General features: G+C 55.3%; 1 protein-coding gene across 1 annotated transcript in view; it reads left to right on the top strand.

The window, feature by feature from the left end:
- Nucleotides 1-27,419, top strand: part of CACNA1C (calcium voltage-gated channel subunit alpha1 C) — a 343,814-nt gene that overhangs the window by 176,389 nt on the left and 140,006 nt on the right. The window contains exons 6-7 of the mRNA XM_068971534.1: nt 21,674-21,813; nt 25,884-26,023. Of these exons, the coding sequence (XP_068827635.1) occupies nt 21,674-21,813; nt 25,884-26,023 (280 nt within the window). The remainder of the gene's footprint in view (nt 1-21,673; nt 21,814-25,883; nt 26,024-27,419) is intronic.

Below are 27,419 nucleotides of genomic sequence, written 5' to 3' on the forward strand. Positions count from 1 at the left end.
ATGTCGGACAACACAGACAAAGCGAGTCTCCAGCGCAGCAGCGGCTCTGGGCCTCCCCTGTCCAGTCACCTCCCCAGTCTTGCATTTAGAATTTCACGTGGCTTCAGTGTTATCTGTTTCCCAAAAGCCAACTCTAAAAAGTGAAGAAAACCAGAGGATGGTCTTCTCACAAATGCTGAGAAATTCTTTTCATTTTAAAGCCGACATTATCCCCAAACATAGACCTAAAATAAATTGTTCCGTGATGTTAAATGAGAAAGAGAGAAAATATGTAAATATGTGGATGATGGTTACCGTCAAGCTATTTTCATCTGATAATTAGCCTTTGTTCATGCACAGGAACTTAATTCTTCTAATTCTTTTCTGGTTATGTGCTCATTAGAAAAATTGGGCAACGTAGCCGCTTCCGTTCTATTCAGGAAGCACCAGAGCCCTGCTGGCTGCCCACCTGTCTGGGCACCTCCGAGCGGACCTCGTTTGCTGCAGGGACAAGAAAGCAGCTGACCTGCAGGCTTCTTGGGTGTTTCTGTCGAGAGACTGCCGTTGTCTGGGTGCAGAGCACACAGCCTGTTTCTCCCTAAGCCTTTCTCCGCTGTCCTGCTGCGGGAGCCCACCTGTGGGTGATTTTGTCTGCAAGACGCTTGTGTTTTAAAAGATCCTTTCTGCTGTTGGCTGTGCTGAGGCTGCAGGAGAGCTGGGGGTGCCCGTGGGGGGTGCCCAGGTAGGAGGTGGCTCCAGGCTGTGCCTGATGTGCCCCCTTTACCAGGAGAGGAGAACCACTGTGCACTGTTCTCAAGGGTGGGGGGGGTCCCCCACCCCACCTGCTTGCGCTCATGGGGAGCTTTCCTTTGTGTCCACCTGGCCTCCACTCGTCTGATTTCACTCCTGGGCAGCCCTCACACTAGTAAGAGGTACTCGGTGACCCCTGACTTGAGCTAATCACCGCCCCCACCCCCCAACGACGCAGGGCCTCAGCCTCGCCTCACTTCAGAGTTAGCAGCCATGCAGGTGCCGCCATCCTCACAGCCTGAAAGCAGAGGCTGCAGCTTCGTCTTCTGCAGAAACTCGAGCTCCCTGGAAAAGCAGGGCCCCCAGACCAGGGCCCCTCAGTGGGGGCCACTGGGCCCACAGCAGCCTGGGCAGGGGGCCAGCCAAGCAGGAGGTAAGGGGCCCCTGGCTCCCAGCTCTTACCTTGGATGGCAGGCACCTCCCCAGCTGGTCTGGGCCCCAGTGCCTGTGCCTCCAGGGAGGTCCTGGCATCGAGGCGTAGGGCTTCCAGCTGCTGGAACCCTCGTCTCCCGGCTCTGCATCAACCCGCCTGTGACCCTGGATGGGCATAAGTGGAAGGAGCTATGGGGCCTCACCTAGGGCCTTGCCAGGTGCAGTTGGGGCCACCTGCCATGTCCAGTCTAGAGGCTGGTGGGAGCACTCACTCTGCAGGGCTGGGGTGCAGGGAGGTGATGTGTCTCAAGTGCCCAACATCAGCGCAGGAGATGCCAGCTTCCCTAATTCCTCAGGGTTAAATCCTCGGTGGGTCCTGGCTCTCTGTCATCCCAACAGCCCTTCGGGGCAGGGGCTACCTCTCTGAATTCCCCTGGGAAAGAGGCCCCCCACCCAGGTCTGCTCAGGAAGCCGAGCGTGGCAGGTCCTATGGGATCCAGGCCGTCCTCCTACTCTGCGGGGCTCCTCTGGTGAGAGCCCAGGAGCTGTTGCCTGACCCGCAGGGTGAGCCTGGCTGAGCTCGGCCCTTGAAACACAGGCCTCAGAGTCTCTGGGCTTCGTGCTCAGCAACAAGAGAAGCCACCAAGATGAGACGCCCACGGACCGCGCCTAGAGAGAAGCCCTCGCGGCAGTGAAGACCCAGCACGACCAAAAATATACAGAGAAAGAAAGAAAAGTATTATTTTAAAAAAAGAATCTCAGGCTTGGGAAAAATAAGTGGGATTGATAAAATAAAGCGTTGCTTCATTCCTTGTGCCTGATTTTCAAGGGCAGAGGTGGGATAAGCTGAACACCACTGTGCAGGACAGCTTTAGCCATTGGACCTTTCACTGAACCATATAGTCAGTAGATTTTATTTTGCTTGGAGAAAACAGCCATCTTCCCTCCTTGATGGGAATGATATTATCTCCCTGTGAGTGCATGCTCAGTTGGTTCCAACTCTTTGTGACCCCATGGATTGTAGCCCACCAGACTCCTCTGTCCATGAGATTTCCCAGGCAAGAATACTGGAATGGGTTGCTATTTCTTTCTCCAGGAGATCTTCCTGACCCAGGGATTAAACTCAAGTCTCCTGCACTGGCAGGTGGATTCTTTACCTCTCAACCTGTGAATATGAAGTATTTCCAATGCTGTAAAACCAGGCTGGTGCCCCCTGGGGTTGAGAGCTGCAATGCAAATGGGAGGAGTGGGCAGGAAGGGCTCTAAGAGTAGAGCGTTGGGGCAGGGGAAGGGCACCCCCCAGAGGAATGTAGCAGGAGCCTGCACGGTTGGTCTTGTCTGCAACTGGGTCCTTGGTCACAGGCTACACCTACACAGTGGTGTGAGTCAGACGTTACTTCAATCAGGATCCAAGTTCTGCACTGTCAACTCATCTAATTCTGTATGTTTGCATTCTGTATTTGTTTTCTTTTCTTCTTAGATTCCTAGGGAAATTTTCATATGAAAATCTCCAGCCTTATTTTAGCATTAAAAAAACAGAGAAACATTTTTTTCCAGGACTCCTAAGAAAGATGGAGGGAATCCGGGCGCCCCTGGTGGCCGCACGTGGTAGTTACAGGGAGAGTGACCGGGTCCCCAGCCCCTAGGGAGCAGGTTCTTCAGAGTTTCAGGGCTGACCTGGTTCCTCCCTTCCTCCCTGAGGTTTCCTGTGCACCCTACAGGGCAGGACACCTGTCTGCATCCCTGAGCTTCTGACCTCTGACCCCAGACCTGAGCTGCAGGAGCCCCTATTTATATTCAGATATGCCTTTTACCTGAGTGTTTAGAGTATGCTGGGCTCTGACCTGCCTTGTCTTATTTAATCCTTAGGAGCCAGGATCAGGTTTTAGTGTCCTGAGTTTTTAAATGAACAGACAGATGCTCAAGAGCAATCTGTCAAGATCACCTGGTCTGTGGATTCTGTTCTAACTCCCTGGCTGCCCAGCCAAGGTTGGCTCCCTGACTCTGGACTTGAGCATGATAATCGTGTTAACCACTTAGTCCTGTCTGCCTCTATGCGACCCCATGAACTGTAGACCCCCAGCTCCTTCCCCCTGTAGCTCCCCCAGAATCCTCCATGGGATTCTCCAGACAAGAATACTGGGGCGGGTTGCCTTTCCCTTCTCCAGGGGATCTTCCAGACTCAGGGATCGGACCAGGGTCTCCCGCATTGTAGGCAGATTCTTTACCATCTGAGCCACCAGGGAAGCCTGAGCGTGATGGCTGGGGCCAGTTGAGGGTGCGGCTGGCATGGGACAGGAAGGGCATGAGTGGCTCGTTCTGGCCATTGCGTTGAGCGCATGGAGCTTCTAGGAAGCGGGTGCATTGAGTCTAAGGTGCTGGCTATGCCTGTGCCGTCATGCACTTTTCAGTGACACATGTGTGCACTCTGAGCCTCTGACAGAGAAACACCCAGAAGAGATGGAGTGTGGAAACAGGGCCGCGTAGCCCTCCTGAGCGTCTCGTCAACAAAGCTCATGCTGCTCCAGGCCAGAGGACACAATCTGTCCAGGATCGGCTGTTTTCTGTCTGCAGTTGGAGGGCCAAGAGGCAGCCCCGCAGGACCGTGGGGTGAGGCCGGCCCTTCGGGGTCTGTGGCCCGGACTGTGCCGAGCTTTGATCTGTGAAGCGGTGGCTGGCTGCCCAGCCTGCGGTCCTCCACGGCCCAGCCGAGGCTCCGGAGACCTCGGGCCCCTGCGAAGGGGCGGAGTTGTTGTCACCAGGCCTTCCCCTGTCACCACCTATTAAATTTCCTGGGGACCCAGCTGCCCCCCGCCTGCAGCTGCACAGCAGCCTCCTCCTGGCCGAGAGCTCTGGCAGGAAGCTGGGCCTCTCCCTCTCTTCACTGTTTCATTAGTGGTTTTCCGAAGGCGCGGGTCCAGCCTTGGCGGGGCCATGCCATTCGGAAGTACGCAAACACTTCATAAAACCAGGCTGTTGAAGGATTCCCAAACCCAGGAATCCAGTCCCTTAGAGGTCCAGGCTGGTGGCCTGGGGAGTCTGCTGCAGTGTTTCTGGAAACTTCCATGCCTGTGTGTGTCTCCCTCTCCAGTCATCCAGCCTGTTAGCAGTTCTTAGCTCTTTGGGGTTCACAAACCTCTTTTCGTATCTGGTGAAAGCTTTGAACTCTCCCCAGAAAAGTGTTTCCCTGGTGGCTCAGATGATAAAGAGGCTCTGCCTGCAATGCGTGAGATCTGGGTTCAATCCCCTGGAGGAGGGCATGGCAACCGACTCCAGTATTCTTGCCTGGGAAATTCCATGGACAGAGGAGCCTGGTGGGCTACAGTCCATGGGGTCCCAAAGAGTTGGACATGACTAACAAATACTTTCTTTCAGAAAGGCGTACCCATGCACACGCACACAGCGTTTTACTTAGAATCACAAGATGTTCACAGCCACCCGCTAAGGAGGGACCCAACTGAGAAACCCCCAGGGCTAAATAGCAGTTGCTTCCATATTTGGATGTCTTGGTGGAGTTTTCCTACCAAGAAAAAGGGTAAACAGGCTCGTCAGGTCTTTGTTTTTGAAATACCAGGAGCCTGGGCACCCCAGAACATGGCCTGAATGACCAGTTAACAGACAAACTCAGAAGCCAGAGTGGGAGCTTGGGGGCTGGGGGTGATGGGCCCCAGGGCGCAGCGTCACTGGGGGCAGCTGTTCAGAGCCCCAGGAGTCTTGGGGGTCTGGGGACAAGTCAAGAACGGCAGCAGGGGGCAAGAAGTGGTCTCTGGCAGGTGGGGAAGTGCAGCGAGCCTGATGGCCGTGGCCTGTGATGGCTGCTCTGGATACTGGGCAGAGGGACGCAAACGGAGCGCTTCCACGGCGCCTCCTCTGCCCCCAGATCGGTTCAGGGCCCCAGTGCCCTCACCTGAAGCCAACCTGCCTCCCCGTCCCTGGTCGCCCGAGACCAAGCCCCAGCTGCCCGCACCCTGCCAAGCGCCCAAAGCCACATCTTCGAAGGCAACAGACACAAAATGTGCTTGTGTTCCTGACACACTCGTGGTAACAGACACGTTTTCATCTGTGGCCTCATCAGATCAGCCTCTGGACGGGTGTCCCCCTTGGACCCTTGGGGAGAATGAGGCAGGAGAAGAAGGTTCTGGGGCCAGCAGACAGGGAGTGAGCAGGCTCTCTGCTCTGATCACTGCCTGAGCGGAGCATCTGAAGGAAGGGCAGGAAAGACTGCGGAGCCTCCAGCCTGGTTTCCATGGTAACTTAGGTACCCTCCCCATGCCTCTGTTTTCCCGTCTTTAGAAAGGGCACAGGAGCACTTGCAGGCTGGTATGAGGATTCCGTAGATGGCGCACAGAGAGCAGGTATTAACTGAGTGTGTGCCTGGCACATGGGGAGCACTGAGTGTTTGTTAATGAAGCTGCAAGCCTGGCAGCACAGATGGGCCCTTACACCAAGTCCTCGCCTTCTGGAAATTCCAAGCGTCCCCGTAAAGCCGAGGAAGGGAACGGAGTGTCACCTGGCTTTCCGTTAATTAGAGCGGGCTCCAGACTTGGTGTGAGCCGGCTGGGGGTGGCTGGAGGCCCCCACCCAGAGCGTCATGGCCGAGCTGAGCACAAGCCTGCCGTCCACGGCGATGGCAGGGCAGGAGCTCGAGCTGTCACTGCACCAGGATGACAGGAGGGCTGCGTTAACCCCAAGTGCGAGCACCTCCTGCTGCATTTCCCGCCTGGGCCTGTGATTTCACCAAAGCTGGATGATAACCCCGACAGCACCCAACCTTTCTGGCTATTTGTCTTGTCGGCTTGGGCTTCCCTGTGGCTCAGATAGTAAAGAATCCGCCTGCAGTGCGGGAGACCTGGGTTCAATCCCTGGGTTGGGAAGATCCCCTGGAGAAGCGAAAGGCTACACACTCCAGTATTCTTGCCTGGAAAATTCCATGGAGAGAGGAGCCTGGCGGGTTATGGTCTATGAGGCTGCAAAGAGTCAGACACGACTGAGCAACTCACACACACACACACACACACACACACACATCTTATCGGCTGGCAGGGCTCCAAGCCCTTTAAGGATGAGGATGGGGGAGGAGAGAGTACCAAGCGCAGCCAGCTGGGTGGGAAGCCAGGTCCCAGAGCCAGGTTGAAGGGACTCCACCATGTGCCTGTCGGACCAGAGTCAGGTGCACATGGAGCTCAGGGAGCAGGAACCAACCCACTGGAGGAGAAGGTAGCAGGTAGCCTGGCAGGCTGTGTGGAGACAGAAAACAAAGGCCTTGGCTCTCCAGGCCTCACTCTGCCATACACTGCTGTGTGACCTTTAGCAAGGCGCCTAACCTCTCTGAGCCTCAGGGTCCCATCTAGAAAACAGGGATGTTAATGTTGGCTCTGACTGCTTCACACGTGAAGTCATTTTGTAAATCTGAAAATGTCACCCTGCTGTTGTGAACTGCAGATGCTCAGCCTCGAGGGTTCCAGGGTCGCTGGAACTCTAGGAGTCCTGGTGTCGGGGCCAGCAGCCAGGCTCTGCAGCACCTCCTGCATCACCAGGACTTTGCTCCCTTCAACAACTTATCCTTTGAGTCATGAGTTAAGTCATATCAATCATGATACCAATGAATAATAAGTTCATTAGATATTTTCCCTTCCCATTTGATCCCCAGCTAGGAGCAAGGTCGTTTGGTTGTCTTTTGCTTAGTTTTCTAAAATGGATGAGAGTTGAAAGGGACAGGCGAATCCTGAGGGCCTCATATCTGGGGGGATTAGAATGGCCTTGTGGGGAGGGGGGAGGGGAACTTGGGTACCCAGGCGACAGCACAGACACACAGGCTCAGGATGTAGTGACGGGGCACACGCCAGTCTTCCCCAGTTCTCTGGAGGTCAGCCTGGTTTCCACACCCTTGACTCCTTTCTGATCAGCATTTCACCCCAAAAAATCAAGGTGAAGCAGACACAAATCCAGGCCAAACAGACATCTGGTGCTATGAACCTCCGGTCCTGCCCCACAGCTACCCAGCTGGGTGGGTTTTGTTTATTGCTCTGTCGGGAGCGGGGATGGGCTGCAGACAGAGGGGTCCCTAAGCCTCAGCAGGCAGGGATGGAAACCTTGGTGACGGAACAGCAGCTCCTCAGCTGGCATCGCCTCAAAGCTCCGCAGGGCCCAGAATAGCCGCTCCAAGGCTGCTCTCCTTTCCCTTCCCTTTTTTTTCCCCCTTTAATTAATTTAAGCTTTTTTGATTAAGTGACAGCTTTCATCACTCCTGGCAGCTGCTGAGAGACAAGATAATTTATAGATGCACTGACACTATGTGATTAGGACAAGTACCACAAATAACAGACGAGAGACACGCTGAGCAAGCTGATGGCCTTAGCTCAGCGGTGCCTCCCCAACCTGCCTGGCGAGTCCCAGGTAGACGTCCTGCGTCAGCCTGGGGTACCCCCCCGAAGGCTGCAGGTAAACACGGCTTCACCCCGGTGCCCCAGGGCTTTCTCAGAGCTGCCTGGTTCTGCTGGGGAAGCACTTAACTCCTTAAGTCCTCTGGTGAGAACTTCCTGGCCAGTTACCAGGGCATCCCTGGGGTCTTGGTCCAGGCAGGACCCAGGACACAGGGGGTCCTGGGCCGGTCACTTCTGGTTGACCTTGAGCATGCCCTCCTCCTCCCCCCACTGGACGCCATGGAAATGCCACCATTGTCTCTGGGGCTCACGATGGAAAAGCTGAGAGTCACTCCTAGTCCCCCAGCAAAGACAGTAATTAAATCACCCAGGAAATACAGGCTCTGTCCTCCATCCATGGCCCTTCATAACTGTCTTGGGTGGCCACAGTCCATGGGGTCACAAAGAGTCGGACACAAGTTAGCAGCTGAGCACTCACAGCACAGAAAACCCTAATTGTAGATACACAGCACCCCCTGTCTTAAACCCTCAAGAACACACCGTGTTACCCCTTCCTCGTGTCAAGCGGAGGTGCTCCTGGATGAGCCTCCCCCTCCTCCTGGGTGGAGCGTGTGTCCTTTTCCACGCCCTCAGTCCGGCCTTCTAAGTGTTCCTTGTCTCAGGGTGAAGGGCACCCTCCCTGGGTCAGAAAGAGTCCAGGTGTTTCTCGTGCAAGGGATGCTGTGTATTTACACCTAGTATTTTCTGTGCTGTGCTGTGCCAGGCTTAGGAGCATCCGACTCTGCAACTGCATGGACCGTAGCCCCACCAGGCTCCTCTGTCCGTGGAATTCTCCAGGCAAGAATACTGGAGCAGGTTGCTATTTCCTACTCCAGGGGATCTTCCTGACCCAGGGATCGAACCCTCACCTCCTGCACTGGCAGGCGGTTCTTTACCACTGAGCTACCTGGGAAGCCCAGTATTTTCTAGGCAGGATTAAACGGGAGACAGTCAGCCCTGTGCAGCCCTGAGGATTAGCAGCTCAATCGGAAGCCAAGACCTTCACCTGGGGGTCTGGCCTGCCGTGCGTGGCCTCTGCCCACGTGGCTGGAGGGAAGGAGGAGGAGACCTGGGTTCCAGAAGGTTAAGTGGACAAACCACACTGAGATAAACGGGCACCTTGTCAGCTTCTGGGGGCTGGCTGCTTGTGTAGCGGGGAGAAGCAAAGCCATGGGGGTTCCTGTGAAAGAACGCATGTTTGCAGCTGGTTCTTTGGTAGCTGTTCTTGGCAAAGAGCTGAGTGTGAAAGATTGAGGATAGCCTGGGAGGAATCAAGCTACAGGACTAGGGGGGAAGGATCCATCATCCCATCCGCGTTCCTAGCGCCTCCTGTAGCTGGTGCAGGGCTAAGCTGACCACAGGCATCCAGCATCACACGGTCAACTGCCCAGGGGACCTGCCTTGTTGGGGCACCCCTGCCTCCCTGTGCCCACCTGACAGCCAGACCGCCTGGTCCGGGTTCCTCGGAGGACTTCTGCTCCCTGAGAGATATTGGGAAAACTGGGGACAGGACATGATTCTACTGAGCCAAGTCACTTTATGCTTTTAAGATTTTTTTATTTTAAATATCCATAGATTCACAGGAGCTTTCAGTGGCAGGACAGAGAGGTCTGCTATGACATGGATGTTTGATCTCTTGTTATGGTCCAACAGGACTCTGAGACTCTGCACTTTTAAAGACTATTGTCTGTCTGTTGTTCACGTTGGGTCATTTCTGTTCTATCTTCAAACTCACTGAGTCTTTTCTCTGTTGTTTCCATTCTGCTATTGAGCCCATTCATTGAGTTTTTAAATTTCCTTCATTACTGTTTTCAAGTCTAAAATTTCCTGTTTTTTTGGCTGAGGTGTTCTGTTTCTTTTCTGAGACTTTCCATTTTTTCATTGCTTCAAGCATGTTTGTAAATTGCTTGTTGAAGCAGTTTTATGATGGCTACCTTGCCAGGATTTTAACAGGATTCTAACATCCGGGTCATCTCAGTGGTGGTATATGTTGATTGTTTTTTTTCTCATTCAAGTTGACATTTTCCTGGCTCTTGGTGTGGTGAGTGATTTTGAGAGCAAACTGGACATTCTGCTTGTTATTTAGAATCTTGTGTTCTTGCCGGCTTGCCACGTAACTGTGCCCTTTAAGATGGCTGAAATGGTAAATTTTATGCTATGCGTGTTTTATTGCAATGTGGAGTGACGTGTGTCTTGCTAGGCTGCCCCTTTCCTGGGCCCTTGGCTAAAAGAGCTGACCTCAGTCATGTACGCGTCCGTTTGTCTGCACCTGTTGGCATTTCTCTGTTCCCCGGAAACCTGGGGAGCTCACCCACGTGCCTTTCCCTGAGAGCTGAGACCCCTCGTCACCGCACCTCCTGGTCTTCCTCGTACAGTCATCTTACGTTTGCTTCGTTTGTAGTGTCTGTGGATTTTATTTGCACTTTGTAGGATGAATGGGGAAACTATGTCTGCTCCATCTTTCCAGAAGGAGAAGTCTCCAGGTCACTTTATTTTATGGAGCAAGTTCTGCCCATGTTTCATTTCTGCTGCCGGCCAGTGAGTCTCCTTCATTTCCACACAGTGTATAAAACTAGGACTGACAGCGTCTTCTGTTCAAGGGTTCATACTTCTGCAATCGCCTGTTAACATTTCTAAACATTTCCAGAGCAGCAGAGAAGTGGCCCAGTGTCATTCATCATAGCATTTCACTGCCCATCGTCTCCGTTGCCCCAGGCTCAGTAACGCTAATCCCCGGTGCATTTAATGAGTGCCCATTCACAATCATAAAGTTAGTTTATTCTTTGTGTGCAGACACTTCTCATATCGTCTTAATCACGGCTTTCCTCAGCTCACGCCTTCTTTCCCGTCCACACTTTATCAGCATGTATGATTAAATATGCTTGGGCTGGATTTGCCCTTTCTTCTTCATTATGACGGCTGGCTTTTAAAACACTGCTGGGAGCAAATGCCCTGGCGTGGCACCCGAGGCACTGGGCTTTGAGTTGGGGTATCTGGGTTTAGTCCTGGTTTCACTACTCACCGGCTAATCATTCGATTCCCCGGAGCCTCAGATTCCTCATTGTTAAAATGAGGGAAGACAAATTGGGCTGTCTGTCCCTAAGGCCGTTCCTGTGGGACCAACTCCACGTTCAGTCCACTCCCTGTTGTTGAATTAAAGTCATTATCCGACTGGGGTAGGGGTGAGGCAAACGTGTCCCTGACAATTATCTGCTGGCAGGTGGACAGTAGGTGCAGAATTTCAATCGAGACACCTATGTGGGATCTGTCCCTATAGTTTTTTATCTCTGTTGACAACTGTGCTTGGAGCAATACACAAGTTCTAAGTGACTTTTGTTCTCCCTTGAAGCCAGGTGCCTTCATCACGCGTCCTCTTTGGCCTCTTCGTTTCCTTCTCCCACGACCCCCTCTACTCCTTCCTTCCTTCCTGAGTGCTCACCTGGGCAAAGCATGTCACCTGTGCTCCCCTGACATGGAGAAAAGAGCTAAGGCATTGCCGGGGCAGAAAGAGCCAACCATGGCTGTCCCCAAATCCCCATCAGGGTGAGGGATGAAATAAGGCGGGAGCAGAAACGGGGCAGAAGTAGGGCCACAGGGCAGAGATGGATGAGCCGGGCGGCCCAGGGAGACGGAAAGGCAAACCCAGGAGCAACGTCTGTCGGGCAGGGATGAATCATGGTCACCTGCTGGCTGCCAGGGCCCAGCAGGCTGGCAGTGCTGGCCTCTCTCAGGCTCTGGTCATTTGTAGCTTCCAGTCTGGGATGGCAGGACTGGGTGTCCTGGCTCCTATTAGAGTCGGCCAGAGGGACCGGTCCCTCCACGGAGCAGGTAGCCTGGCTGGTCATGGGGCCCGTGGTCTTGCAGGATCTGCATCACCTCAGCCCCTACAGGGCATCGTGTCGGCCGTCCCCTGCCCCCCGCCCCAGCTCTGGGAACAAGACCCCAGCTTCCCATCATCCCCTGCAGGAAAGGGTGGAGAAGTAGCCCCCACCCCATACCACCCAAGCGTCTGGCTTTAGGAGGTTTTCAAGAAAGAGATCCAGGAGGTTCAAGGCAATGGATCTGGGAGGTTCGTGTTGATGTTTCACTTCCAAGGACCCTGATTTCCATGGAGCACTTTGTGCAGAAGAAGCCAAAACCAAACAAAGGGAAAGGGAATAGGCCAGCCTGGAGTACAAAGCACCTTGACCCTGCCTATGTGCATACATGCGTGCATGCATGTGTGTGTGTGCGTGCGTGTGCACACTCAGCACAGGTGTGTCTCCCAAGGGATGACTCTGTGAGGATGCCCTGTCCTTTGCTGCCCCCGCGTCAGTGCCTCTCGGGTCTCCCTGTGTTTTCTGAGGGGTGGGGAATGAGGGCGGACGCCTAGCAGGTGGGAGACAGAGGAAGGCGAGGGCGCATCGAGGAGACGGGCAGTGACTGGAACCCCGGGCGGGGCGCTGAGTATGCTCTGCTGTGGGCTCCAGGCCCCAGCTCTCCTACTGATCAGGTCCTCTCAGTTCAGTCACCTCCAGCCCTCAGCGAGCACTCGGTAAACCATCTCATCTCTTTGAACCGGGGGATAAGTACCTTGATCAATGTGTAAACAAGTAGATATAACAGATGCCTAGCAAACGGATTTCCTGCATTTTCAAACTGCTGAAGCCAGATGGAGGGACTATTTTGAAGGAAAAGAGAGTGTTTGATCCAGGGGGGTCTCTAATCTGCCAACTGTGACCCAACACACACTTCTACACAACAGTATCACAGGGTGGGTAAGACCCACCACGCACTTCTACACAGCGGTGTCACGAGGTGGGTAAGATGGGACAGCACCAAGGAAAGACTGAGGAACGTGCAGTTTTGCCCAAATCTAACAACTCAAAATATAGGTGATCTTTATAATATAAGCTAAGAGGCTGGGGGAAAGACATTCTGTAACACAGGCCAGCTAGGCTAGCCTAGGCTGGCCAGCCTAGGCCTGCACCCACCTAGGCTCTTCTGGAGAATGAGTGAGTGAATAAATGACTGAATGAATGAGTGAATGAGTGAGTGAGGGAAAGAGTGACTGCATGAATGAATGAGTGAGGGAATGAGTGACTGAGTGTATAAATGACTGAGTGAACGAGTGAGTGATTGCAAAATGAGTGAATACAACCTGACAGGCTGAGGCTGGCCCCCCATCCTCCCCCAACCCTGCCCATGCCCCCCACACCTTTCCCCTTGGCTGCATAAATTGCTGTGTGAATTGATGGTGCCTGTCAGATAAAGCCACCTGAGATGGAAATGTTCATTTATTGGCACAGACGTGTGTCGGCTCAGCTCTGATGGATGCTCTGCCGCTGCTCCAAAGCCTGCAGTCCTGGAACCACGCACGGCGGGACCGCAACTGCTGGGTCTGCGCCTTGACCACTGCTTCGGGCTGGAGATGGCAGTGCCGTCATCTCTCCCAGGTCCCATGCCACGTGGTCCCAGCCTGCCACACCTGCCCCGGGCTGGAGAAGGGCTCCCTCCTTCCATCTGTAATGCTCCCGCATCCTGCTGGTTTGGCCATTATTTGAATATAGGATTTCCAGTGGAGACTGTGAGGGATAGGAGACCAAGCTCCTGGGGCCCACCCTGCCTGAGGCCACACAGGCAAACTGGATGGTTGGAGCTCAAGCCTTGGGCCGGGCATCGGCCGCCTGTGGGCCCTGGACAGGCTGCTTGACCTCGCGGAGCCTCGGGCTCCTCGCCTGTGGTGGCGATGGTACCTGAGACCAGCCCCCGGGGACGGGAGCGTGTTAACTGCAAGCGTCCACAGTGGTGGCTGCTCCAGCCACCTCTACTGTCCTTACCCCTCAGTGTCTCCTATAAGAGGACTGACCCACCGTCCAGGCCCCTGGTGAGCCAGCACCTGGGAGCGGGTACTTCCTGAGATGTGAACTCTGGGGAGGACGCCAGCCCTCTGTGCCGATGACGACCCTGCTCCCCTGTGCCGGGTGAGTCCCCGGGGTGTAGATGCCACCTGGGATGCACGGGTGTCGAGTGGGAGCTCCACCTGGACCCGCCGTCTCAGAGGAAAGGCCGGTCCTCTGGACGCTCATCACTTTTCCCAGATCACAGACACCACCCGGTCTGGGGGCCCAGTGTCTGGCCTGGATCCTGGGAGAGCCCGAGGTGCCCTTTGCCTCTGGCTGGTGTTGGAAAGGGGCGCCCAAGCTCACTGGTATGACAGCTTCATGCAGGCCTCGCCGTGTTGTGATGGCCTCTGTCCCTTCTGACCCTACCCCCCACTTGGCTGCTCTGACCAGGGCACTACTTCTTCAGCTGCAGGCCCCAGAGTGCTGACTGTCCGTGGACTGCATTAGAACTTGGGTCCCTGAGGCCAGACATCTGACCTGTCCACGGGCTGTTTGATTCTGGCCCAGCCCAGAGATCCTGTCTCCCCAGACCCTGGGCTGTGGGGTAAGGGTGGGAGAGGGTGGCAGCCGAGAGCAGTGACTCAGGGGAGGGCATCAGGCCAGAGGCTGCTGGTGCTCTGAACTCTGGCTGGGTGCAGCCACCCTGGAGTCACACGGGGACTTCCAGCCACAGGAGCCAGAGGTCAGTGGGAACCTGGCTGTGGTCAGACAGAGGGTCCAGGTCACTGGCTTGCTTTCTGCACAGGAGGTAGAGAAATGGTCAGCTCTCCCCAGAGGATCCAAGCCTCACGCCCTGCAGGCCCTTTCTCCAAGGCCTATTGGACACGTCCCCCTTTGTGCACCATGGGGGGCTCCCACTACACACGGGGTCTCTGAGGGCAGACCCCGGGCTTCATGGGCGTAACTTCAGGAGACTTACCCAAGGACTTCGTTCTGGGTGTAGACTCCAGTGATATCACACTTCTTTCCTGCTCTTGAGCATCTTCTCTTCCTGGCTATTCTGCCTTTTTCCTCCTTTTCATCTTCCAGTTTTCCTCTCTAGCACTGTTGACAACTTTTATTTTACTTTTTAAATTGAGGTCTGGGCTTCCCTGGTGGCTCAGACAGTAAAGAATCTGCCTGCAATGCGAGAGACCGGGGTTTGATCCCTGGGTCGGGAAGATCCCCTGGAGGAAGGCATGGCAACCCACTCCAGTATTCTTGCCTGGAGAATCCCATGGACAGAGGAAGCCTGACAGGTTGCAGTCCATGGGGTGGCAAAGAGTTGGACATGACTGAGCAACTTAGCACAGCACAGCACATGGCTTATATACAATATTATGTTAGTTTCAGGAGTACAACGTAGTGATTCATAATTTTTGAAGGTTATATTCCAAGTTACAAATATATTTCTGTATATTAATTTTGTATCCTCCAGCTTTGCTGAATTCATTGATGAGCTCTAGTCGATTTTTGGCGGTGGCTTTACGATTTTCTATGTATAGTATCATGTCGTCTGCAAACAGGGACAGTTTTAATTCTCCCTTTTCCAATTTGGATTGCTTTTCCTACTTTATCTTCTCTGATCGCCGTAGCCAGGACTGCCAATACTATGCTGAGTAAATGTGGCAAGTGGGCTTCCTCGTCTTAAGGAAATGCCTTTGGCTCTCCACTGTTCAGTAGGATATTGTTTGTGTTGTGGTTTAGTCGCTCTGTCATATCCGACTCTCTGCGACCCCATGGACGGTAGCCCAGTAGGCTCCTCCATCCATTGGATTCTCCAGGCAAGAATACTGGAATGGCAGTATTCCAGTATTGGCAGAGGCAAGAATGCATGCCCTCCTCCAGGGGATCTTCCCAATCCAGGGATAGAACCCGTGTCTCTTATGTCTCCTGCATGGGCAGGCAGATTCTTTACCTCTAGTGCCACGTGGGAAGCTCTGACAATGGTTTGGGATTCTTTAAATGTATTGTTGGATTCAGTTTGCTAATACTTTGTTAATGATTTTTGATCTATGTCCATCGGTGATATTAGCCTGCAATTTCTATCTTTTGTGCTGTGTTTGGCTTTGGGATCAGGGTGATGCTGGCCTCACAGAATGATTTTGGAAGCATTCCTTTCTGTGCAATTTTTTGGAACAGTTTCAGAAGGACGGGTGTTAACTCTTCTCTAAATGTTTAGTAGAATTCACCTGTGAAGCCATTTGGTCCTGAACTTTCATTTTGGTAATTGGTCAATTTCATTTCTGGTAATTGGTCTGTTCCTATTTTCTGTCTTTCCCTGACTCAGTCTTGGAACATTATATATTTCTAGGAATTTCCCCACTTCTAGGTTTTCTATTTTATCGGTGCATACTCAGTTACAGTCACGTCTTAATGATTCTTTGTATTTCTGTGGTGTGGGTTGTAACTTCTCTTTCATTTCTGATTTTACTCATTTGAGCCCTCTCTGTTTTTTCCCCAAAGAGTCTGGCCAAAGGTTTATGAATTTTATCTCTTCAAAGAATCAGCTGTTAATTTCATTAATCCTTTCTATGATTTTTTAATTGCCTGTTTCATTTATTTCTGCTCTGATCTTTATGGCAGTACTTGGATATAAAGCCAGGTGGTCTCCCTTCAGAGACAGGGCTCCCAACACCATGCCCTGAGCCTCACCTAACACAACAGGGCGGGAGGACAGGTGGGAGTCTGGCCGGTGACCCCCATGGAGCAGGGGAGGGGCAGCCGTGCTTACCTGGCACCTGCTGTGAGCGTCAGGGCCACACACCAGACTCCACCCGTCTTCATCACAACCCTCTGAAAAGCATCACTGGCATCATGCTTTATGATTGAGGACCCTGGGAGTCAGAGAGACTAAGGGGTGGACCAGAGCCCACACAGCCAAAGAGAGCAGAGGCTGGACTCAAACCCAGGTTCTCCACACTCCTGACTTTCCAGAACAGTCATCCTGTCCACATAGAGGCTGCACCGCCCTTTGTGAGAACTCCTGCTCCACCAGCGTGTCTATACCTGCCTGAACCTGGGGTCTGGTCGTTTCCACAACACGCTGACGTGCTCATCCCCGGGCCTGTCCCAGCCCCAGTTAACCTCATCTCTGGACGGGGCCCAGGTTCCCCAAGAGGTCAGCGCAGGTGGCCTTCAGAGCCAGGACCCGGGATTGTCCCCCCCACATCCTCTAGTGACCTGTGACTCGGCATCAAGGGGTCCAGGCTGTTACTGCTGCTAATCAGAGATGCTGAACCCTGCTAGTGGATCCCCCTCCCATGGAGCAGAAGGTCCTGCTTAAGTTAAAATCTCATTTCCTTGAAAAGGCCCTGTGAGTTGAGGGGTATGGATGCTCCAGGCACCCTCTGGAGTTATTTAGGCCCGGAGGCTCCCCAGAAAGCTGGGGTGACCATCCGGCTCCACCAGCTACAGAGGTAACTGCTCTGAGGTCACCAACCTGAGGGACACCTTACCCTTGAGCCCGCCCTGGAGCCCCTTGTGGTCTGCGGACTCCTGGGAAACACGTATGCACCAGACACTGAGCTCTCCATGATTTCTCATGGCCGGGCAGAGGAAGGAAGCGGCGTTCATTTCACAGATTAGAAAACTGAGGCCCAGAGAAGCAGCTTGCCCCCCGCCCCGAACAGAGGCTTCTCAACCTAGTTGGGGTCTCAGCACTGAGGTGGGTGTGGGCTGGGCCACATGGAGGAGAGGATCAGCGGGGCCTGACTGCCAAGGCCCTTGGTGTGACCCATAAACTCGGAGCAAGGTGACTGCTTCTCGAGAACGCACAAGGTCCAGCAGGTGGACATGGCCTGCTCCCCATCAAGCCTCTGCTGGGGGTGCCAAGCAGAGCCAGGCCTTCCATGGGACTCAGAGCGAGAACCCCGGCCTGGATCTGCTGAGCCCCAGGGACTCCTCACCTGCAGAAAATATACCGTTTCTGATGGTCATTGTGAGGATGGAATGTGAGGGTAGGGGACTCTGGGCAGCTCTGGAGCAAGACGTGTGTCCTCAGACCTTGGTCCCATCTGCTACCAAAGTGTAGGAAACACCCATTTCAGCCAGATCCTGAATTAGTAAAAATGGCCCAATAGCCAAAAATGTAAACTGTATCTGGTGACGGAGTTTAAATTCCAAGAAGTCACTTTGATTGCCTTTTTCAAGTATTAACATTTGGTTTTTTATTTGACTGCACCAGGTCTTAGTTGCAGCATGGGAAATCCAGTTCCCTGACCAGGGATCGAACCAAGGCCCCCTGCACTGGAAGCATGGAGTCTCAGCCCCTGGACTCCTAGGGAGACCCTATTGCCTTTAAATAAAATGCTCATATTATTTTTCTCATCCTCCCAACTCAAAGGCTGGAAAATGTAAAGCTGAGCAAAACCTTTTTCAGGGAACTTATATGTGTTTATAAAACATATTGTGATGATAATATTTTTAATATTTTCAATCAACCCAGCAATTCGGTAACTTGAAAACTCTGCTTCATAAGTGAGAACACGTGAAGGCAAAGAATAAAAGACTTACTTGGCTAAAGTCACAAAGCAACTGAGAGGCCATACCTGGTCAGACCTTCCCACCTGAAGCGTCCAGCCTCTAAAAACCCCATAGTCGCAACTGGTTTATTGAGGGACGAATGGGATTCCCCTTAGGAAAGGGGGTTGTCTGAGAGGACCAGTCAGGTTTCTACGGCCCAAGCAGAACAGCTAGTGGCCACGTCCCGGCTGTTAGAAGAGAGGGCCTCCCTCCCTGCGTGTCTGCACTCCCGTCCTCTCTCCTCACTTGTCCTGGATGGTCCCTAGCCTTCCCATCATCCTCCATCCTTGTGCTAAGATGCAGTGAACTTGGCAGTGAGTGAAATACTGCTCTCTGCTTCTCTTCTTGGGGGAAATCCATCAGTAATTAGACGCATTTTTCAATTTTGCCACCTAGAAACAGAAAATGCCCATAAATCTCCCCAAGCAGAAATCAGATGTAACTGATTTAATTACCAAGGAGTAAACAAGGTGATTCTGCCTCCGTAAGACACCCAAATGCGTTCGTAACTGGCTCATTAAGCTACTGTAGAACCGATTATTCACTGTGAGGCAGAGGCGGGGAGCAGACGCAGGCTTTCATGGGAAGGTGATGGGCTGGTGCTACCAGGGCAGGGGGCTGGTGCCAGGAACCACGGGCGGGGGAGGGGAACAGCCCAGTGGGGATGGCACCTCTGCAGACAAGTCTGTGACCCTGAGGCAGGCCTTGTCCTTCCTCACCAAGACCCCCCTCTCCTTCCCCAAGTCCCCCCCATCCTCCACCACGGCCATCCTGTAGGAAGGCGCTCTCAAGCTTCCTCAGGTGGGTTTACCTACAAGGAGTGGGTGGGTACTTTGCGAGCCTCACTGAGGTGGAATTGGGGTGACCACAGCCTCTAACTCATCTGGGATAACCCCGACGCACTGTGTCCCCGTGAATTAGTCGCAGGCTCTCTTTCACCCTCAAAGGTGCCCTTGTTTGGATGATAAACTGTGTGGCCACTCTGTGCATCTGGCAGGGAGGGGACAGCTTGTAAGTCGGCACCAACGGATAGATGGTCACTGTGTTGAGAAGGATGCTGAGGTCGTGCTATGGGTCAGCAGCTGAGTTCACAGTGATGGCTGAGCAGCGTCTACTGGAGTAGGGGGGGCGGACAGGCCAGCAGGTAGAGGTGGCTTGCGTCCAGGGTCTCTGTGGCCCCAGCATTCATTGTCCCATCTACCATAGGGTTTATATCCACAAGTCAGAGCAGCAGCATAATACAGGGACAGTGAAGACTGTTTAGGGAGCTGTTTCCCCGTCCAGACGGGGAGAACAGAAGCTGGGAGATAATCCCCGGGCTTCCGCCACCCTCAGCCCCAGACCCTCACCCCTCACAGCTGAGGAAGCAGTGCCAGGAGGACTGGGTTTAGGCCTTGCTGCCCTGGTGGGCTCCACAGCTGTGGGAGGGGGCCAAGCCCTCCGCACTCCCCCTACTTGGGACAGCAGCCTTTCCTGGGTACCTGCGCTCCCTCGGCACAGATCAGGAAGCTCCCGCTGACCCCGCATAGGCTGGGGCACATTCTCAGCATCACAGGACTCTGTGCTTATTTTTAGTGGGTCTGCACACATTTCAACCAGTTCCCAAGATCAAAGAAACAGGGGGTCCCTGCTGAACCTCAGCATACCCTCAGGGCACAGTGGCCCCCAGGACTCAAGCCCGAGGAGGCCGCAAGGAGTCGTGAACTCACAGGCCCAGAGGCACCAAGGCATCAGCTTCCTCAGTCATGCCGTTCTCCACCCCCGGATGTTTCTATAGCAACATAACGGTGTTTTGAAAGGATGACCAAGCTGTTTCACTTGCTTATGCTTTCTTGTTTGTTTTTTGGTTTTGAAGAGGGGGTTGGAATGAATTCTGTAAGGACTCTCATACCTCTAACATCGGGGGAACACAGCGATGCTCACAAAAGCAGTGCCACATGCACACTGACACACTCACACACACACATTCACACACACTCACCCACTGCACAGATCACTGTGTCTGAGCTTCTTGGCTTCTGGCACCTGCTTCTTCCCTGGGTCCTTGTCTGGATCCATCTTCCTGACTTCTGGGCCCTTTTCAGCTCTGGCTCAGACCCTTAAACCTGAGGGGTCTTGTCCTGCTTGTGTCTTAGGGGATAAGTGGGACCAGAGAGGCAGAGAGATGGATGGACCTCGGGCCTTGGGTCAGGAAGTCCAGCGGGTCCTGGGTCCCAGGCGTGTGCCTCCCAGGCCTCACCTTCTCAGTGTCCCAGTCTCTCGAGCAGGGAGGTAGCTCGGATCATCTCTCAGTTCCTTTGTCTCTCAGACCCCATGGTTGTACACGGGACGCCGTCACTCCTACCTGGAGACAGTTTCCTTGATGTGGAGCCCAGCCCCAGCTCTCCTCTGACAACTAACTCTCCAGGGCCCACTTGTCCAGCCGCTCCCATGAGCCCAGCTCCCCTCTGAGCCCACCTCCCGTGCGTCTGGCACCAGCAGCTCCGCCTCGAGTCCAGAATGGGTCTCCTGGCCTTGGTGCCTGGAAGCACACATTTGAGACCTTTCCCAGGAGCCTCTGGGGCACCTGAAGTTGAGGAACAGTGGCCCATGTGCTGAGGAGGCCAGGTCAGATCCCACAGCCAGATCTCCTCCAGTCTGTCTGGGTTAGGGCCCAGGGTTCTGCCCTTTTCAACTTTGCGTTCCCAAACCCTGAGCTGGGCTCAGAAGGCCACCTCTGGCTTAGTGTCTCAGAGATGGGGAAGATGGACTTGGGGGCAGGGGAGTTGTGGTGAACCAGCAATTCACCAGCGGGGTGGGCTGCAAATGGTGTGTCCTCCAGGATGCCCCATCTGCTGTGTGGGTGGGACCTGGGGGTCTTCAGTGAGCTCCTCCTGACCCGCGAGGAGGGGCCGTGGGTCTGGGGTCTGAGTCGATGACTCCTGGAGGCCAGGGCTCCTGTAGCGCGAACACCTATGTGTGAAGGCCACGGGCAGCCTCCTCCCGGTGGGGTCATGACGGCTCCATGCTGGAGAGCAGCTGCTGGAGCGGGGGATGGGGGGAGACGATGAATCAGCCGCGAGTCGGCTGGAGCCGAGCCGAGTGTGGACTCGTGGAGCAGAGCCTCATCCGCAGCAGGGCTCTCTTAGTGGGCGGAGAGGGAGGAGGACCACCCCACCCACCCCCACCCAGTGCCCGCCCCATCCTGGGAACACTGGGGCCCCTGCTGGCCTGGTCTTGGCCTTTGGACAAAGAGTTTTGTTTTCTGAAGGAAAGGTCGGGGCGCGTGGGCAGCTGCCTCTGTCTCCTGACTGTTGGAGGTTCCCAGACTCCCCTTCTGGGTTTCAGGAGGCTGGCCTGCAGCTCCTGGGTTTGTGACTCAGAACTGTGGCACTTTCTCTGCGCTTCCAACTCCTCCCTCAGCTCTCTCATCCTGAGTTCTCTCCTGAGAAGTTCAAGCAGGTGTTCACTGATTAAGATTTCCCAAAGGTGTGCAGTTTTCCCACCACCCTAATTTCTGCCTTTTAAGACTAGAAGACTAGAGGATCTGAGCGTGCCTGTGGAACGGACCGTGGGATTGTGGGTGTGGCAGGGGTCCCTCCCAGCATCTGCCCTGGTCTGACCACAGAGGGGCCCCTTTTCCACTGGCCTGGGGGACCTGTGGGGTCAGAACTTTCCAGACCGCCCCCCCAATCTGATGACTTTCTCTCTTGTGTTTCCTAGGAGCGGGTGGAGTATCTCTTTCTCATCATTTTTACTGTGGAAGCATTTTTAAAAGTCATAGCCTACGGACTCCTCTTTCACCCCAACGCTTACCTCCGCAATGGCTGGAACTTACTAGACTTTATCATCGTGGTTGTCGGGTGAGTACCAACTCCCACCCCGCCAGCCAGTGCAGCCCCCTCCCTTCCGCACGTACCTGTGTCTTTCTGATTTGGTCACAAGGGCCCTGGGCTTCAGGCCAGACCAGAGGATCTATTAAAAATCCCTCTGGATTCAGACTTTCTGCAAAGGGAGGGGAGCTGTTACCTGGAACAGCCCTGGTGCTGCTCCCGTCTGCACGCCCACGCCCACATGCACACCCGCACAAACTCACACAGGTGAATCAAGGGTTTCTGCTGGAGCCCAGGGTCCCCTCTGCAGACGAGGAGAAGCCTCAACTTTAGGTCTTTTATTCCGTCTCCAGCCTCACCTGGACCGAGTTCCTGGACAACCCCACCCCCCCCCACCCCCCGCCCCGAGGTGAGGCAGAGCAGATGTGTTTGGGCTGGACGTGACCCTGCAGCCACTGTGAGGGAGGGGCGACTGGCACATAGGAGCCGAGATGCCTACCTGCAACTGAGGGTCCTCACTCAGTGGCTGCCCGGGACTGATGGGCTAGAGGAAAACGGGACTAGGACAGGCCAGGGGATGGGACCAGATGCACCTCTCGGGAAAAGAGCAGTGAGAGAAATATGGGAGGAGGCCGGGCACCACCTACGCTCAGAAGCAGAGCAGTGCCGGCATCTGCAGGAAGCCTTGGCGCCGTGATCTCCTTGTCAGGGCATCGGAAACTTTGGGGAAGAGTCTTTGTCAAATGTTGGTACAAACAAGCCTGCACGTACTGCTGGAGATGCAGGTGCGGTTGACCAAGCTCCTACCACTTGTCCATCCATGCAGGGCAGGGTCCCCATGCCTCAAGGCTGACCTGGTGCTGTGTCAAACCCACCTGGCACTCATGTCCTCTCCAGCCCCACAGCCTCCGGGGTCAGGTCCATGTGCCAATGGGCTTTCTTATCTAGGGGACCATCCCAGCCAACCCGGGGCGGATGCTGCTCTGGTGGCTTCCCCAGAGAGCGCCCTGCTTGCAGCCCATGGGCGTCTGGCCTCTCCCGCAGGAAGCGACAGAGCAAGTCAGGGCCACGTGGGAGTGAGACCCTGTCTCCACGCATCTGGATGGCTTCTTGCGGGTGTCTCAGCGGTGTTAGGGTTTTCACTACTGTGCTTTTTGCCCAGCCGATGCGTGACACGCTTTGCAGTAACATAAGGGACACTCTGGAGACATGAGGGACACGGACACTCCTGAACTGTTAGCCACGTGTGGATGTCGGGTGAGGAAGCAGCTCTACAAGAGGTTCTGCTGCTTCTGTTCCCATGGGTGAACAGATGACCGATGAGTGCCTTGAACTGACTCAGCAAACCATGGCAAAGGCCTTTAGGCCAGTTGCTCCTCACGCCTCTGCGCCCTTTTCAATTCAGAGTCTTCCTCGAGGCCTGAGTCTCCTGGGAACCTTTCACAGACTCGCAGGAAGAGCCCAGGACTGAGACGCGGTGCTTCTGGGCCCGGCAGAGGAGAGGGGCCTCGCGGGGAGAGGAGCTGCATCTTCTCCCGTCCACAGGATGGACTGGCCTTGGTCTGTGCCACACTCTGCCCCATCCACAGCCTTCACCTCTGCGTGGGGTGGGAGCAGGAGATACGGGCCGACGTCAGACAGGGCCCCGACCCCGGACAGACAGGGCCCCAACCCCGGACAGGGCCCCGAGCTCAGACAGACAGGGCCCCAACCCCAGACAGACAGGGCCCCGACCCCGGACAGGGCCCCGAATCAGATAGGGCCCTGACCTCAGACAGGGCCCCGAATCAGATAGGGCCCCGACCTCGGACAGAAAGGGCCCCGACCCCGGACAGACAGGGCCCCGACCCCGGACAGGGCCCCGAATCAGATAGGGCCCCGATCTCGGACAGACCCCGACCCCGGATAGGGCCCCGACCTTGGACAGGGCCCCGACCTCACACAGACAGGGCCCTGACTTCGGACAGGCCCCCGACCTCGGACAGGGCCCCGACCCCAGACAGGGCCCCAAATCAGACAGGGCCCCAACCCCGGACAGGGCCCCGACCTCGGACGGGGCCCCTGCTGCGTCTCTGCTTGCGTGGATTCTGCTCCTCCTGCTGAGTGGACGGCTCTCGGATCAGCTCAGATCCCAGTCCCATCTGGCCAGGCCGGGCTGTCAGGCTTCAGACGGGAGAGAGGCATCCAGACTCAGCACCCTTGCAGAAGTGCCTCCACCTGACTGTTCACAACATGGGGGCCATGATGCCAGCCCTGGCTCACCTGTGGTCCACCGGGGCGCTCTGGATTTTTCCCACTGATCGCACACTCGGTACCTGATTTCTGCTCCCCAAGTTGCTCGTTTTCAGGGCTCTCCATACAGTCTTGATCTCAGCCCATCCTTCTAACTCAAAATGTGGGGGGGCACACAGCACCCCCACGGAGGGTGTGGCCCAGTCACCTCTCTTCTGGCATGCCCACCCCCCCCCGCTCCCCCTCTCCCAACCCTTTACCTGGACATGCCCACCCCCCACGTGCCCCATTCCTTTTGGAAGTGGAAGCATCTCCTAGGAACAGTGAGGACACAGCTGCTGAACCTCAGAGTCCTGTGAGCTACACCCCCCCACCCCCACCAGCTGCCCATGGAGCCCTCCCCTCCCCCTTCCCACCCAAGGGCCCTCCCCACCCCCACTGGGCACCCAGGAGCCCTCACCTGCCCCCATTGGGCACCCAGGGGCCCTCCCCGCCCCCACTGGGCACCCAGGAGCCCTCCCCCGCCCCCACTGGGCACCCTGGAGCCCTCCCCCGCCCCCACTGGGCACCCTGGAGCCCTCAGTAGAATGCATCCACTCTGACCATCTGCTCCAGCCTCAAGGGCCTTCACTGTGGCTCCATCTCCCTCCCAGTACGGGCCCTGCCTCTCAGCTCATAGGCCCTCCAGAGACTGTTGCCCACTCTGATAAGCTCGAATGTTGGGCTAAGGAACTGACAGACACAGTCCGGCGGGGGGGACCGCCTGGAGATGACCCCCCCACAAACATCCCCATGTGCTCCCAGCCCTGGATGGCGGGGGGGCACGAAGCAGTGTTTTCGCCTCCACCGCATCTGAATGGGAAGCAGCATGCCGGCCTCTGCGAGTGGATACCGTCAAGACCCAGTCCCGAACTTTCTACCCCTTCAGGGTTGACAGAGGAGAAGGCTGTTTAGTCTCCGATCCCCTCCCTGAATAATATTTGTGGACATCTTGTACATCGATAAGCGTGTTCTTTTCTTCCAGGAAATTCTAGGAACCAAATCTGGTTTAGATTGGGGATGTTATTCAACAGACGTGCAGACTGTTTTCCTCAGTTTCAGTAGAAAGAAGTCTTCTCTGTGGAGAAAGAACCCGGCTCCCCCCAACCCTGGCCACCCCTGCCTGGATCAGAGGCGTCACCAGCTAACATAGAGAACCGTCCAGCTGCCAAGCTGGGGTGAAGGACGCCTAGAGCAGGAAGGATGTCAGACATGGTCCAGGCAACTCGTCAGAACTTCTGGTTGCAGCCCCCGTTGTGCAGGCAGCCTGCACACCCCCCTTCTCAGCGCCCTCTCTTGAACGCGCGTCTATCAGCTGTGTCCCCATCAGTACACCAGCCATACCTGCTGCGAGGGTCTCAGGGGGCCCTGAGGCTTCTAAGCCAGTCTCGCATCCTTGTACCTGTGGTATCACATCAATTTCCGAAGGATCCTTTGTTTCTGCCCAGGTTCAGGTCAAAGCCAGGGGCTTGTCAGGAGGGAACGTGGTTCCCCGGCACACAAGCCTGGATGTCGTGAGGGGCAGAGGGCACCGAGGAGGGACAGGCCCTGGCAGCAGCCCCCGCCTGCCTGACGCTCTGCCCACACTGCTGATGCCCGAAAACCAAGCTTAATGCCAGCACCAGGCTGCCGAGGCCTCGTTCAGACCTCTCCGGGCAGGTGGGACCCACCTTGAGGTGGGTCATCTGATGAGAGTCAGACCCTCCCGCACACCCAGACTTTCCTGGCTGGAGCCGCCTGCAAGCCCCACTACCCGGCATCCCTGCAGAGGTCGGAGCCCCACCAGGCAAGCAGGACGTCCTGATGTTCCCTCTCTCCTTCTATTCCAGGCTTTTCAGCGCGATCTTAGAGCAAGCGACCAAAGCCGATGGGGCCAATGCCCTGGGAGGGAAGGGTGCTGGATTCGACGTGAAGGCCCTGAGGGCATTCCGTGTGCTGCGGCCCCTGCGGTTGGTGTCCGGGGTCCCGAGTAAGTAGCTCATCCGTTCAGCCATGTGAGCTCTCCACTGTTCCCGCTCACCCATCCTGAGTTGCCAAGGAATCTAGTTTGCTATACACGGAGGGTTTCCTTGAATGGGTCCCTTTGCTGTAAAGACCCCAGCTCCAAGGTGAGTCCATTAAAGCCCTCCATGGCTCCCGCTCACATGCCCCCTGGCTGAGACAGCTGCACAGAGAAGACCCTGTCTGTGGCCATCTGAGCAGCCTGGCCCCCACCCCCGGCCCCCGGAGCTGGGAATTTAAACACATTTGCAGCAGAGAGCAGAGAGCTAATCCCCCAGGCTCTCAGGGCACAGAGCTGACAGGATTATCTCTACTGTCTGTATTTTTTTTTCAAAGAACAATCAGAAAAGCATCAGTGGATGTTCAAAAAGTCCCATTTTACCACCTCTCCCAACCTCTCCTCCTTTCATGTCACGTGGGGTGTCTCCAGCCTCAAAAGCCCTATTTTTGGATCTGCCGCCTGTTGAAGCGAGAGCTGGCTTTCCCTGAGGGTGGAGGGTGCTGGCCTGAGTTGGGCAGATGGGTGTGGGAGAGACTGTCCATCAGGGGATGGGCCGGGATCAGCTCCTCATCCCCGATCCTGCAGGAGCCCCCCACCCCACCCCGTTGCAGAGCAGCCCCCAGCCCTGCACACAGAAGGTCGGGCTCCCAGCATCCACTGCAGCAAAGCCCAGCCCAACCTGCTGCAGGCTAAGTCCACTTTCTGAGAGGTCCTTCCACTCCTTGTTCATTGGTGGTCCCTGAACCTGAAATAGGATGTGGGTGCTGGGACGTGTCACCATCCACTCAGCTTCTGGCCTCTAACTCAAGGCAGAGGGGGTCTCCAAACCAGGCTACAGCCAGACTAGCTTGGAGATGGGGCCAGGCCAGGAAGGCAGGGGCTCTCTGCACCCCCCACCTTTACACCTGCATTGCCACCAACCTGGTGACATTGTCCTGCTTGGCAGGTGAAACCTGCCTGGGTGCAAAATTGTGGGGACACGGGGACCTTGTATTAACTTGTCCAGTCCCTGCCACACCTGCACACAATGGTGGAAACATCCTCCTAGAGTAACTGAACTGGCCACAGTCGGGGGGACCAGGCTCGTGACTCAGACCAGCTCTCCTCACCACATGCACGACTTCCTGTAAGGCGTTCCAAGTACATAACCCCCAATGTCTTAGACATTTTACCCTTGTACCTGCCTCTGCAGTTACCTTGTAAGCCACTGGAAGCCCAGACATGCCCCGCACTCTCTGACACCTACCCGGTGCCTGGCCTGGTCTCTACTCAGGGTGGGGGCACTCCCTGGATGGACGATGGCAGGAGTGGGGACCCTGGGCAGTGGTGGCCTGTGTTAACTCAGAGGGAGTGTAGACGTGGT

The sequence above is a fragment of the Capricornis sumatraensis genome, chromosome 4, assembly GCF_032405125.1.
Source record: "Capricornis sumatraensis isolate serow.1 chromosome 4, serow.2, whole genome shotgun sequence".
Lineage (NCBI taxonomy): Eukaryota > Metazoa > Chordata > Mammalia > Artiodactyla > Bovidae > Capricornis > Capricornis sumatraensis.